General features: G+C 34.2%; 1 protein-coding gene across 1 annotated transcript in view; it reads right to left on the bottom strand.

Annotated features, from left to right (window-relative positions):
• Positions 1 to 867: 867 nt before the first annotated feature.
• TMPRSS15 (transmembrane protease, serine 15) overlaps positions 868 to 14981 on the bottom strand; it is a gene marked incomplete at its 3' end in the record, with an annotated part of 104272 nt that continues 90158 nt past the window's right edge. The window contains exons 12-19 of the mRNA XM_010024376.1: positions 14482 to 14631; positions 12656 to 12758; positions 12016 to 12166; positions 10702 to 10843; positions 5838 to 5927; positions 3959 to 4084; positions 3394 to 3525; positions 868 to 978 (exon numbers count right to left, since the gene is read on the bottom strand). Of these exons, the coding sequence (XP_010022678.1) occupies positions 868 to 978; positions 3394 to 3525; positions 3959 to 4084; positions 5838 to 5927; positions 10702 to 10843; positions 12016 to 12166; positions 12656 to 12758; positions 14482 to 14631 (1005 nt within the window). The remainder of the gene's footprint in view (positions 979 to 3393; positions 3526 to 3958; positions 4085 to 5837; positions 5928 to 10701; positions 10844 to 12015; positions 12167 to 12655; positions 12759 to 14481; positions 14632 to 14981) is intronic.

Genomic DNA, 14981 nt, shown 5'->3' with positions numbered 1-14981 from the left:
TTATATATATATATATGCATTTAAAAGATGTTTAAATCAATTAGAACTTTCAGCATGCATCCAAGGACATATCTAATCCCCAGCAGTCTCCTTTGAAACAAAAGAAGATGATGTTCTACTGGGCTTAAAAGCCCATTAGTGCTCCATAATAGATTGTCAGAACCACCACATTGTCAGAAACATCAATTAAATTTCCGTGCTAGTCCCAACATGCTTTTAACATCAGTTTTACATTTAACTTATTGTTCAGAGAATGCTATTTCCATGTATGTGAAATGAGGTCACATACTCGTCGTACACTTACATTTTGGAAATAACAGTTCTACCAGAGGACTAAGCAGCAGCATCCGTTTGGGTGCTTGTAGCAACATGCACACCTACAATGGATACTGCTTTTGCAGCTGTGCCATCCCTTCATCCTATGGCAGTGTTTCCACAAGATGAAGTCCATGCAGGCTGGAGGGTGCCATGCACTGTAGTTTGGCTTCACACCCACAAGACTGTCTGGGAATTTCCATCAAGAAATGGATATATTGCTTTGATACTCAAATTAATTACAGCAAAAAGTGATAGAACTTGGGAACAAAAATGGATACAGGAGGAAAACATGTAATGAGTTTTCATTTAATTTTGGGCCGTTATAAGCAGCCACAGTTTTAAGCACAGAGAACTTCATCAGCTTACATACACTATCTCAGAAAAGCAACTTGGTTTTTTTGGTCCTGACAAACTCAGTGAGTTACTACTGTGTAAATTGGCATGGTCTGCACGCAGCTGCAGTAGTTTATACTATTTGAGGTTCTGTGGCTGTTTTCCTGCATAATTCCTACTAAATATACATGCACTCCTCTTTGAAAGAAACCTTACTGCACTTTGCTTCATCAGAGCCATCTTCACACTGAGGTAAGTTGTCACAAAGGTTATGCAATGGTATACAATCCCCACTGCCACACTGGTGCTCGTCAATTGCACAAGCTCCTGAAGGAAAACAGGCAAGGAAAATGAATTGGTAATTACAAGGAAGGTTGACATTCACTGGAGATCATACAGTTCACCTGAAATAAAAGTTGAGTACACAGAACCTTTGATTTCCTTTTTCTTCCTTTCTTATTCATCTCTCTTTCAAAATAAAGATTATTTTGTGATAAATAGAAGCTAAATAAGAATAGAATCTATTGTATTATATTCTGTAGCATCTGCAGTTAATATTGCTCAGGTGCTAATGTTCTTCTGTTACATGTAATAAACTTTGGAGGGATAAGAAAAATCAAATCCTGGTCAAATCTTGTCAAAAATGACAAACGATTGCAAATTTCAGATGTCGAGCACTTTCACAAGAGTGTAGAGACCTTAAAGTATATTGAGTCAAACATACAAGAGGCACTGAAAGCCAAGTGTCTCCTCTCAGAACCTGCCTGGGAAGAAAGGTGGAAGAGACAAGAGTAACAGAAATAAATGAGAAAGCATTCACAAAACTAAGATTAAGCTACTTCAGTATCAGTTATGTAACAAAAGCAGATCAGATAGAGAGTAAAATTAAAGTTATAATTTTTTCTAAGTCCAAAGTATATTTTTAATGGCTCCCTTGTATACATTTACAGTAAATACAGTCATAAACTTAAATTCTGTTGAAAAATTGTTTATTTTCTTTATTTTCCTTCCTGGACTTACTTACTGAAACATTTAATCATCTAGAAATCTTATATAAGGCAAGGTAATTGCTTTGCTTCTGAATTTTTAATATTGATTTAAAATGATTCATTCATCAGTCAGTATGGGCTGTTGTACAATATGGAAGCAAAAGAATATGGTTATAAAAGGCCTTAATCAGAATTTTCACAATATTCAGTGGCCATAACCGATGCCAGATTTTCCATAGAACTTACTGTTCAAGTTTTTTATTATATTGCATACTGCCAAAAACTATTAATTTTCAAATTATGCTTCTTTTTAAAAAGATTGATATTTCATAGAAAATTAAAATATGAAGAAAAATCTGCTTTTCTTTTCAAAATTACTTTATTTATTGACAATCCTTTTACCCTTGGGACTACATGCTAGTGATAATTATCTCTGTCCTATTGCTGAAAAGATCATGAATAAGCATCATTCTTTTGCAAATGGAACTTTTAAATATATTTAACCAAAACTGGCAATAGCCACCTGGAGAACTTTGCCTTGCTAAGTTTAATTTTTGTTTTACAACAAAATATGGGCAAAGCTGGCTCAGCAAATATGCTGAAGCAGCTAAAAAAAAGGCACAGTGTTGTTGGACTGTGCAGATGTGATAAGAAGGCAGAATAAGAAGCAGCAAAATGGTCTTATGTCTATAAACCTACCTCTCAGTCTTGCACAACAGGATTAAATTTAGTTGATTTTACGAAGGTAACTCAATGGTTAATATTTTTATCTTTAAGATTAAGAAAAATATTACTGTTAATCCATAGAAAAGCTGCAGATGGCTAAACATGCTGGGAGACACTTGCCTTTATGATATTTAAAGTAAGAAAGAGAGTGTAGATTCTTGTTGACTTTCTGTTCATGTAAATTAACGGTATTTCACACATCTCTGAATACATACTGCTTTTTCTTTCTCTATTTTTTGTTGTTGTTGTTGTCAGACTTCCACAGAAGTAATACAAAGCTTTTAAGTAATTCCAACAAGATTTGGCATAGAATTAGTGTAAGTATTTGTGCCGGTAAACATATTGCTGTTCATGTACTTTAGCATTTAGCTCCATTTTGCAAGTTTTTGGAGAGCTGATTGCTGAATTACTTGTATGTGTGTCAAATCTAATTGCAGTCCCCAACAAAACCTGAGACTTTTAGAAGAGGACTGGCTGGGACTGGAAACACTGCTGTCCAAATATTTAAAAGACTAATTCTTCTCAGATCCTTCACAAGCTGAGGACCAAATTTTTGCAGGTACAAGAAGGACTGTATTGTAAACATTAATCAGTGACATATACATTTTTATCTTCTAGTGGATGTGATTGATAACAAATCTTTCACAAATGTATTTAAAGACACATTAGTGACATTCTGAAATGAGTCACAAAGAGATATTCTATTCTGGGGCTTGTATAGACAACAGTTTGTATTTGCACTCTAAACATTTGAATAGTTTTTGGTCAAAATAGTGAGTCAGTTTTTCACATAATATTACAGAGATTTGCATATGATACAGACATTGGTCCAGTTACACTAAAGCAACAAAGATGTTACTTCATGCTAGAAAACAAATTACAGATGGGTAACTACCAGGCTTTTTCTCTTTAACTTTTTCATATTTCCATTGATGAAAGGCTGAGTGTCAACTTCCACACTCCAATTTTTCTCAAATGTCTTTGAACAGCAGTATAGCCTCTTAAATACAAGGGTTCATATGCTTACCTAGATGGTAGCCAGTAGTAAAGTTTGCAAGAAATCCCTTCTTTGTTGTAGATTTGTCCGTAAGGAGGATTATTGTCATCTGATTGGTTGTAGAGAAGACATCTGGCAACGGGTCTTGTCCTGTATATACAGCTATTCTCCAGGAGAACATGGATATACTTAAGCTATTTTGTTCTTACGTATTTCAAAATGTTTTGGGTTATTCTCCCAAACACAACTGCTATCAGACTTCAATGATCAAAGCTCAACCCCAAATTTGACATATCATTATAGGAAAATAAGGTTCAATTAAGAGATTACACTTCTGTTTGTTCACATAAATGAGCAGTCTTATTTATCAAGAAGTTAATTTTGTTTGGATTGCATAGAAAGCTAAGCGTGTTCAAACATTTGGGAAATATGATGTCACACACAGTATGTTTTCTCAAGTTTTCCTCCTAATTTCTGAGACCCTAAAATATGAAGAAATGTTCAATGAAATTAGAAAGAGTTAATTTCCTTTATATCTATCAGTTTGCTCCAGCTGTCTGATGATATTAATTTTGCATGCCATGCTGTTACTTACCCAAAAGTAAGGAATTTGGTCCTCTGCCATCTCTGATTTCAACTACATCATAAATATTTTCCAGATCAAAAACCTGAAAATGAAGTTGAATGTTGTTTCCACTTTCAGCATTTAAGTACCACACGCCTAGAAAATAATAAAACACACACAAAAATCACCTTTTCAGCTGTTACATTTACAGTGTCATTTTCTGGTTGAAGGATTTGGGGGAAAAACACAACTCTGTTAAACTATTAAGATCACCCAAGAGACTTAGAAGACTAAATCTTACCTTTAAAAGCAACTTATGTTGTCAAGACCCAAAATTCTATTGGTTCTTATATCTAAAACACTTTTGAAAACTGGATTTAGGCTCTTAAGACACACACATGCATTTTTCACCATACATGACAACTGTGAATTTCCCTAAAGCAGCAAAGCTAATTCTTTTGTAACTGTGAAAACATGACAGTCTTGCCACTAAAGACTTATTTGATAGTAAGATAATTTCTGTAATCAGTCAGAGATGCCTGTCTTTCAAGTTAGATGTCTTTTTAAAGTAGAAGTATTTCCTTCTGTTTAGCCTATGCTTTATCATATTTAATCTATGTAAGTGTGGATGCTACCAAAATCTTCTAAATAAAGTAAAAAAAAACAAAAAACAAAACACCTAAATTAAAACCGACTGTTTTACAATCTGCTCAGAGAATGAGAAACATTTTCTCAATAGTAGGAATCTCTTTTAGGAACTTGCGAAATTAATACCTGGAAATCAGAGCTATAACTCAAATGGGACAGAAATACGAAATTACAACTTTTGTGATTAGCAACACAACACAGTTCTCTAGTTAAAGGTGAAGTAATAAATAATTAAAATTTCATTAACAGGTAATGACAGAGTTCTGTTCCCTGCTTCATCCATCAACAGCACATAGTGTACTACCTTGAAATATTCTCATTTTTGCCAGCTGTAGCTTAATCTGTATCAAGTAGCATTAGTACAGTAATGATGTCTTTCATAGAGCCATAGAATCATAGAATAGCTTGGGTTGGAAGGGACCATAAAGACTATCTAGTTCCAACCCTCCCCCTGCTATAGGCAGTGATACTTTCCCCTAGATGAAGTTACTCAAAGCCCCATCCAGTCTGGCTTTGAACACTTCTGGGGATGGGGCATCTACCACTTCTCGGAGCAACCTGTTCCACTGTCTCAGCACCCTCACAGTAAAGAACTTCTTCCTTATACTTAATATAAATCTACCCTCTTTCAGTTTAAAGCCATTACCCCTTGTCCTATCACTACTTATTCTTATATAAAGTCCCTCTTTAACTTCCAGGTACTGAAAGGATGCAATAAGGTCTTCCCGGAGCCTTCCCTTCTCCAGGTTGAACAAGCCAAACTCTCTCAGCCTGTCTTCATAGGAGAGATGCTCCAGCCCTTTGATCGCCAATATTTTTCACTAAAATGTTAAGAAACACTCTATAAAGAGAGGATCCCTTGAAAAATGCATACACACTTTCTTTGGCCCTAGAAAAGTTTAACTATTTAACAGAAGAGATGATGACATTAACCTGGTATAATGATGAGGTATAATGGTAAAATGGGGATGTACAGCGCCTTGTCTGTTACATTGACATAAAGATATTTGACATAATATGCATGATGGAATTGGCCTGTCTGAAGCCATTCAGAAGGATTATGCTTGTCTTCATCACTTTTTAATCAACTGGAACATGATTCCTTAACTTCTCCTAAAAGCCATATAGTCTTCAGTTAAAGGATCCCACTGTATATAGCTTAGATTTTTTTGCATGACATCTGACTTGGGAAATCAGATTTAGTATGTCTACTTTTATACAGCTAAACTTTTTTCTGAAAACTTGAAGAAGAATGACTTACAAGAAGCTTGATTAGGGTAATTGTTTGGAAAGTTTTCAGAGCTGAAGGTACTGTTTGGCTCCCAGAGTTCAACTGGCCCTCCACAGTCAGCTGTAAAAGAAAACATAATTAACCTATTGCTTACTTTTGCAATCTGTTGTAACAAAGACAGTTAGGAAAAACAATAATTTTATGAAGAGGATATTCAAGCTAACTTCATCACTATAAGGGTAAGAGTTGCAGTGCCATTGGTATAAAGCCTGAACAATGACTTGTAAGGACACAGAGCATTGAGAAAACAAGGTTTCTAAGAAATTCACTGTTCTTATTAGTTACAGTGTCTAAGACCTGCTGACACATGCAGTCGGTGCCATAGTGTTACAGGTATAGTTCTTATATTGCTATTTGTGAAGTGCTAGTGCCCAGGTGCACAACTGTATTCATGATGATGCTATGAGAAGTCTTCCTCATGTAGTTAGGGGAAGGACACAGTCTGTTTTTCATTTGGTGATTATTGGTCTGCAAGCTGTGCACATGGCAGAAAATATGAATAAAAGAATGTGATACATTCTTTAGTAAATTATACCGTTGATATTTATTTTATTTATATTACATGAATATAAAAGCTAGAAAATGTCAGAGATGAAAGCTTCCCCCCCTACTAATATAACCTATTTATGCACTTTGCTTGTATGCTTTACTTATTATCTGATTGATCTTGCAGCATCACCTGATATTCAAGTAAAAAGCACATTTTGTCATGTAGCAAATAAACTTTATAACAAAAAAACCCCATTATACTGTTATTTTGATTTCACCAGGACCCAAAACACTTTTACAGTTAAACCTTGTAAATGGTAAAAGTGACTATTTGCTTTTTCTTTGAAACAACTGCTCCAGTAAGAAAGGTCTTTATCACAAACATGTGTAAGCACTTATATAAAAAAACAAATAAAATGTATTTACAAGCAAATATTGTAGATATGTATATACACAGATACATGCACTGACATAGAGAGAGCTAATTGAACTTTATATACTCAATATTCTCTTTCAATATATTAGACGGTGGTTTGCACCCAGAATATGCAGCTTCCCATTCTAAAACTTTACTTCATGTTCAGAAATATTCTTTATTTTTATTTCAGCTGTACCATCATAATGAACTTTGATGTTTTCCCACTTCTGTTGTTTACCTTATTCAGAAATAAACAGTGCTCCTTCACCTACTTCAGGAATTAGGAGTTAAGGCAAAAGAAATCTACCTTTTTTAATTTTTTGTTGTTCATTTATTCTTTGAATTAAAATTTAATTTTTTTTAACTTTCAGAATTCAGCTAAACTAAAACAACATTATGTCTGAAAATTTGTATTTCATTATGTCTTATCAGAATTCCATAATCTGAACCACTTGGTTGGAGACTGCATAATCTGCAAGTCCTACTGAGTTTGCCCATTGAACCCACTGCATGGAAGCTCCAATAATACAAGAAAGATTTGAACTTTATCACTTCATCATGACAACCATCTTCTATTTCACCATATCACTTCTGGCAAGAAAAGCCAAACTCTCTGTAAGGAAAAGGAACTGCTAACAATCACACACTGATTAACAAGTATATTATGTTTCAGCTGTACAGCTCACAATGAGGGCTATCTGTAAATATCATTAACAACAAATAAATATTATATTGGGTTTTTTTTCATGGAACATTACTACATGTACAAGCAGAGACACAACTACTGTAAAGGTGCATAACAAATATATGATTCCCAGCCAGTGTAATTTGATAATATGAGCAGAACAATATGAGCAGAGTTTCTTAATAGCAGAACAGAGGCAATTTATGGTGAAGTCTGACCTCGTGTTGACTACATGTAAGCCACATTAGCAATGATCTTTTTTCTCTTGCATGGAAAAACTATAGAAGTAATTGATTTTACTAATGCCTGGAAAAAATGTTTTAAAAATTTCTCGTGATCTTTAAACACAAATTTATATGGAGTTATTCATATAGCTGTCACTTGTTAGAAACCAAATAGCAATCAGCACCAATGATTTTGGTTTTTTCACTGAGCATAATAGACAATTTTTCTCAACGCTGAAGAAAATTATATATGACCTATTAATAAAGAAAATCCTCTGTGCATTGGCCAAAATTTTAATTTATTTATATGTGTATCTATATATGTAGATTCCACATCTTAAGTGTGGAATCTACACTGCAATTTCCACACTGTTTTTTGTATTAAAAGACAGGTTATAAATGAATATGAAGATGAAAGCAGTCTTTGTTTTAGATGAAAGTGTAAGCTGACAGTCTTGTGCAAAAGACAAAAGCAAATCCAGCTTCTCTATCCCACCACCAAAGATTTGGTTTTACTTTTCATTGAGCTTTTGTGGCACTGTGAATGATGCCAGTGCCACTTACTAAAGCTCTCACTCTAGCAAAAGAAATTGGCTTAGCTCAGACTCTTTCATCTCTTGTTTATAGACATGACATTTGTAGTGAAACCATTAGTGTTAGAAAGCTTGCACCACATCCATCAAAGTAATTTCATGCTTCTTTGAAGATGACTGATAACATTCACTAGTTTTTAGCAGGTTACAGATAGCATATACATAGCACACCTCAATAAAGTTATGCAAGCAAGGGAGGTTTTCCTCAGCAACAGCTTAGCCTGTGCTGTTGTATCATATTGAAGAACAGTATGGATCCTCTCTAATCTGCTTGAAAAGGAGTCATATGCTATGTCACCACTTCCTTCTTTTGAATATTAAAACTTGTTCACCATATTTGGCGTAGAGACCCATAGTTTGAGTGACATTTTTCTGGTGTTTTGACAGCAGCGCTCAGCCACTATTTATCACAGGGATGTTCTACCACTAATTATTATACTGATGCTAACTTGTGAGCTGTGTTTACCCACAGCACCTGAAAGATGGCTGGATGTGGCAGACATCAGCATCTCTCCACAGTATTACTTTTATGAAAGCTGCAGTTAAACTCCGAAACTAACTTTGGAGATTTATGACTGAAATTACTAGTGTTACTAAAATTTAATTTTGCTGACAGAGACATCTTATTGAACTTTACTTTCCCGTGTCTCAGGATGGAGCTCCAAAACAGAATTTTGCCCTTATATTTAGAAGGTTTTGGTTTTTTACCTGTCCTGATGCAGTAGATTTAAAGGTGTTAGATTTGATAGAATGACAGTACACAGTACTTCAACATAAATACAATGCAAACAGTCTTTTTCTATTATTTTAATTTTAGACCATTTTTATTTGCTATATACTGTCAAGAGAGCAACTAGTTGTGCTTTTTAAGTGACAGTAAATCCAATAGGAGGCAATCCTGAAACATACTCACTGTTTGTTTTAATGATTTAAAACCATTTGTGAATAGGTCTTTTGTAGAAATCTCTTTTTTCCCCAACAGTTCAGGCTTCTTCCACATAAATTACAAAGCCCTATCAGATATTTTAATGATTTCCACAGGTTCTATTCATATTTGTACCAGTTTTTGCTTTGAATGTGTGTGGGCCTGGTTAACATCACATGCAATTGTTATTCACTGTTTTAGATATATTTTCCAGATTTATAATGATGGCAACAGGTATGTTTTCATATTTTTCTCAGTGAGATTCTGCTAACTAGCTCTGTGAAACTGGAGTGTTTTGAGGAAACTCACATGTCTGTGCTTTCCTCTAAATGACTCTGAAATTTGATTGGTCTGGATCAAGTTATATAACCTTTTTGGAGACGTGCTTATGCACTTTAGATAGCAATGTTTCATGTTTCACTAACTTCTAGTTGACTTGGAGCAGATGGCAACAATATGAAAACAAAACCAACTCTCCTCCCATTTCCTCCTCCTTCCCTGAACCTGGGATTTGGAAGAGGTGAAAAGAAAATAGTGAGACAAAATGAGATAAGGCCCAATCAAGCAGAAAAAAGCACTAACCATTATTACTAGATCAAGCACTTATTCATCATTCCTGCCTTACCACAATGAGTAGTTATCAAAGGCAAAATTGAAGAAATCAGGCTTCATTTTTGACAGATTCAATAATTTATGCAGATACTGAAGCATCTCATTAGATAAGAAAGTGGAAAGAGTCCTTTGATTGTTCTTTCTTTTTGTCCACTCATTTCCTCCAAACCCAGAACCAACTGTCCTTCTGTCCTTTCTGTTTCCCTATTTAAATTTTTTTAAAGCAAATATTGCTTTATTTTATGTCACCAGATACAGTAGGAATAACTATATGGGCAAATGTATGTTGGAAAGAACTCATTCATTGTGAGACTTGTTCCAGATAATACCTCCATTTTGGGTATTAGACATTCACATAGACCATGTTCCAGTCTTAAACTATTCTTGCACTATTTTATAGATTCATTCCCCTAAATATGGGAGTTTACAGTGTGCATGTGTTCTCACAGTTTAGTGAATTGAGACCTCTAGTCTATTTTCATGTGATTTGGTCCATTCTCTTATTCTCCTGCTATATTGCTTATCATTTCAAATATAGAGGTTATAATCTTCCTTGTCTTTTGTCTTCCTTTCTCTTCAGTGGCTTTCTGGTAGCCTTACTGATTAAAGCTTTTAGAGACTATTTTTGAATTTTTTCATTATCCTCCAGGCTTCAAGTTTTGGAAGATACTGTACTGATATAGCTTAAGCTGTGAATCTACCAGTCCTGTTACTATCAACAAAATCATAGGCAGGGAATGTGATCCCTAGTATGTTATCCTGAAGATAATTTTATAATGCTGAAGAGAGATTTTTATAAAACTGAAGGCTGAAAATTCTGAATCATCCATACCCAAATATAGTAATAAGAAATGGCAATCAACTAACTGTAATTTAATGTTTACTTACTGGGAACTGAAGGGACAGTAGTAACAGCTGGAATCTCAGTCGGCTCTACATAAATACTATCATTACACTTCCCCTTTGTCAGGCCAATGTCATCCATGGCAATATCACTGAGACCAGGTCTTTTAAAGGCATCAAAAATAACCTGGAAAAAAAATGTAATTTTATATTTTAATAAAACATTTTTCACCTTCCTATGCTGAATCATTTTGTCTTCTTTCTCAATTGCTCGTATGTCCACTGTAACCTACATGGGTGCATCATTTAAAGAAGGGCATCAAGGATGAAATAGGATTCCTTGTAAAAAAAACCCAGCACTATGCCAACTGAGTGGATCATTCTAAAGGTTGAAGGTACTCTTCATATAAATTATTAACATGATTCAGTAACTTTACTTTTTATATATAAATACATGTAATTTTTGAAATGCAAACTCTGTATCAGTCATGAGGCCAAACTTCTCTTGATCCAATGGCATACCTCCATGAAAAATTTAAATTGATCTCATTTGTTAATATCCACAGATCTAAACTAACCCTGCTACCAAGCAGTTTGTGCTGGTGAAATACAGCTAGGTATAGCACTCTTCCTGAGATCATAAAACACACATTTGCTGGAAATCTGGTGCAGCCAGGTCACAGATGTATTTACTTTCTCAGATAGTAAATGTATCTTTCTGGCAGTGTTTTTGCATGAATCTAAACTACTATAGCAGTACAAGCCATCACAAATACCTATAAAAAGAAACTATTCCCAATAGAAAGTTGCTGAAGGAATTATCTAGCAAAAGTCTCCTCCTTTTGCTTACATATAAATCAGGCTGGTTGTTAATCATGCAGTTCCAAATACATTTTTGTCCAGAACACACTTTCAATGAGTGATTCTGCAATCAATTAGTGAAAATACTGCTTCAGATTCTGAAGTTATTTGATTTAAATATTCTCATGCCTAAAAGCTTCGTATCACATCCACTGTCAAGATTATAAACTCCACTTCAGGTTTTGATAGGCTTTAAACACCCTTGCTTTTCAGAAAGCTCTCTGTTGTGATAACATTTATTGTCCCATGACAATGTTAAGGTTTTCTGTTTTCCACAAAAGTAATACTTTAAATTTCAGAGTAGGGAAAAGGGAGGGGGATGGCAGTTCAAATAGGGACTCCAGTCTTCTGCATGCTAACATATATTTGATAGCATGCATTAGTAAATAGTACTAGATATTATCTTTGGAGCTGTGGATTACTGGGTTAATTTGGCAGAAAATTCTGATATCAGTTTAGCTAGAATAAATTTTAAAAAGAACAAGCAATTTTACAAACCTTAAAATCAGATGATTCATTTAAAGTTACTTGTCCATAATTCCAGTTGTTCCCATAGTTTCCCTCTTTCTGGAAAATGATCTTTTCCAAACCATGCACATTACTTATGCTCACTCTTAAACAATAAACATTAGTACCGTACATGAAATACCTAGTGGGGTAAGAGCAATTTTGGTGTTATTAGAACAAAGTCAGTTTTCATTAAAAAAAAAATAAAATCAAGCTTTTTATTTTTCAAATGGTTTTATGGAACTAGGACTAATTTGCAGTTAGCATGAAAATAAAATGAATCATAAATTTAGTTTACACCTGGAAGTTTTACTTGGTATTGTCTATATTTTCTGCAGAGGCCTAGTTAAGCTTCATGACAAAAAGTATTTCAGGGATTCTTACTGAAATTTCTGTATAGAAATGAATATTGGATCCAGGGTGAAAAGGAAAACACATTAAAGTTAACTGCAAGAATCAAACTTATAAAGGAGACAAAGTTGCAGGCCTGGAGTTGAGACTGATCATGGAAATCCAAACAGAAACAGGTTTGTATTCCTGGCACACTGATTTGTATTAATATTATATATGAAGAAAGCTGTTTGGTTTTATGCTTAAGCAAAGTATATGTTTAGGAATTATGTAGGAATACCAAAAGCTTAAACAAGATAAATCTGAAGAGTTCAAAGGCAGACTCAGTATCCGGACTCTCTCTTCTCCGAATGCATACCCTGTGGGTGTTGAAATATAAAATCCTGCAAGATAATGAGGACATTTTAGTCAGTACAGAATTACAGCTTTTTTTTTTTTTTTTAAAAAAGAGTTTTTACACTTACTAATAATAATATCGAGCATAAATAGTGTTGCATGATGTGGAAGATTCCTGACACAATTACCATAAATGATTATCACCAGTTATAGTCATCAATCAATGATATATTAAAATGAGCTTTTAAGCTTGTCGGACACTTCTCAAAACTAAACATGAAATGGGAAACTAGTTCTTTGGAAGTCAATGGGAGATCTGCCTTTTACTTAGTGAGCACAGCAATTCACATGAGCAATTTCTATTTAATTTATAAAAATGTCTCCCAGTTTGGTATTGTTTGTGATTTTACAGAAGAATTTCCTGGCATTTTTATAATTTTTATACACATAATAATGTGAAATATGGGTTGCATATTGAGGGGCATGACTACATGAATATTTTATAGCAAGGTGAAGCATTATAAACAAGAAAATTAGGGTTTTAGCTTTTTCTGTGTTAATTCCTTGCAGTTGGGAATTAGGACTTCTTCCTGCCATATGGAAATATAACGTGAGTCCAAGCTACAGAAGCATTGTGATTTGTCACAAGAAAAGCAAAATTAGGCAGAGTTAAAAGTCCTAAAATAAAATCCTTTTTTAAATTGAAATCATGGATTTAATCTTAGATTTTATTCTATCAATCGGTCTATCACATATATATGCGAATATTATATTCACAGAGTTTATAAATAAATGCAACGATACAAGTTAAATTATGCATACTATATTCTGTTATTTATATTTCTAGATCAGCTAGCTTTTTCCTGTGGGAGGTTAAAGTACCTGACAATTAAGTTTGAAATCTGAACCAGGCCTTTCACTTCCTGTGTTGACTTAGAAAGCATGCATTCTTGCATAGACTACATATAGCCATTACAAAAGCCAAATTAATTTAATTAGTTTTAGCTGGACTGACAGATCAGCTGAGAAAGATTGGTTTTGCTGTTGAAGCAGAAAAAAAAGTTTTGGAGTCTAATTCTAGGATAAGCAGTCATGATAAACAGTCATGATACACATATCATAGTCATGATAAGAAATTTGATTCATATTAGCATGTGTCCTTAATTAAAAGGAATGTTTGACATGATCACTCTTGCAATTAAATTGCTTCGCTATAGCAGTTGCTGGAGCATTTGTGCATTTTGCATATGACTTAAATTATTGTGTTTGGTGTGCAACTCTAACTGTGGACACAAGTGCCCTCTGTATCCTGCAGATCAACTTTATGTTACATCAGAATGGCTCTGTGACAACCACGAGGATGTCACCTGTAGACAGGGATGCAATAGAAGTGATTTCCCTTGAAGGTAACTATGCTTGCTTTTTTCCTTAAGGTAAACATGTAGTTATTTGACCTATAAAACTGTTACATAATAGAAATTGCTTTCTCAGATAGGGCACTTTGTCATACTATTAACACTGAAGCTTTTCAATACCTCACACTTTAATCCCTTTATATATTTCTTTATTTCTTCTTTTAGTTTTGGTATATTTCCACAAGATGGCAATCAGTAGCATAAAACATTTTTTCTGGTTGCCTTGACTCATTTTTATGGCAGAATAAAATTACATCTTGATAATACCACTATGAAAAATCCATTGTATAGTGATATAACATAAGATAAATCAAGCTTTTCTTTTAATCTGCAAGCAATTTGTATTTGATTTTACCTGACGCGTTGCCAAACGTATGATCAAAATCAGGACCACTCATAGGGGGAAAAGTAGGACCCTGAATTCTCTCCCAGTCTGAATCATCATCTAAATCTTGTATCCAATAACAAATGCTTTCTTCAAAAGTGCAATTGATTTTCTCATAATCTGTGAATAAGAACCTCTAGTAAATAAAAATGACAGAGACGAGAAGCATTTTCACAGAATTATGCAAGAAGGTGACAAGTATTTTTAAATCTGTTTGAAAACTGGAGCTCACAGTGACTCAATTTCTTCTATGCAAAGCAACATAATTACTCAAATAAATTTGTCATTTGCACTTCGTAACAAAGCACTACTGCTAAAGGTGGCTCTACATGCTCTTGCATTCATTCATCAACCTTCTTTTTTGATCCTTCTCCAGTAATGTGCTGTGGGAACAAGAGAGGACCTCTTGCTTAGTTAACACAAAGGGCTAACCCTGTTCTTTTCCTCTTTTCTTTGCCAAGGCCTCAATT

This window comes from Nestor notabilis, unplaced genomic scaffold (assembly GCF_000696875.1).
Source record: "Nestor notabilis isolate BGI_N333 unplaced genomic scaffold, ASM69687v1 scaffold3071, whole genome shotgun sequence".
Taxonomy (NCBI): Eukaryota; Metazoa; Chordata; class Aves; order Psittaciformes; family Psittacidae; genus Nestor; species Nestor notabilis.
Note: the sequence above shows the minus strand (reverse complement) of the source record. Positions and strands in the feature narration are given on the sequence as shown.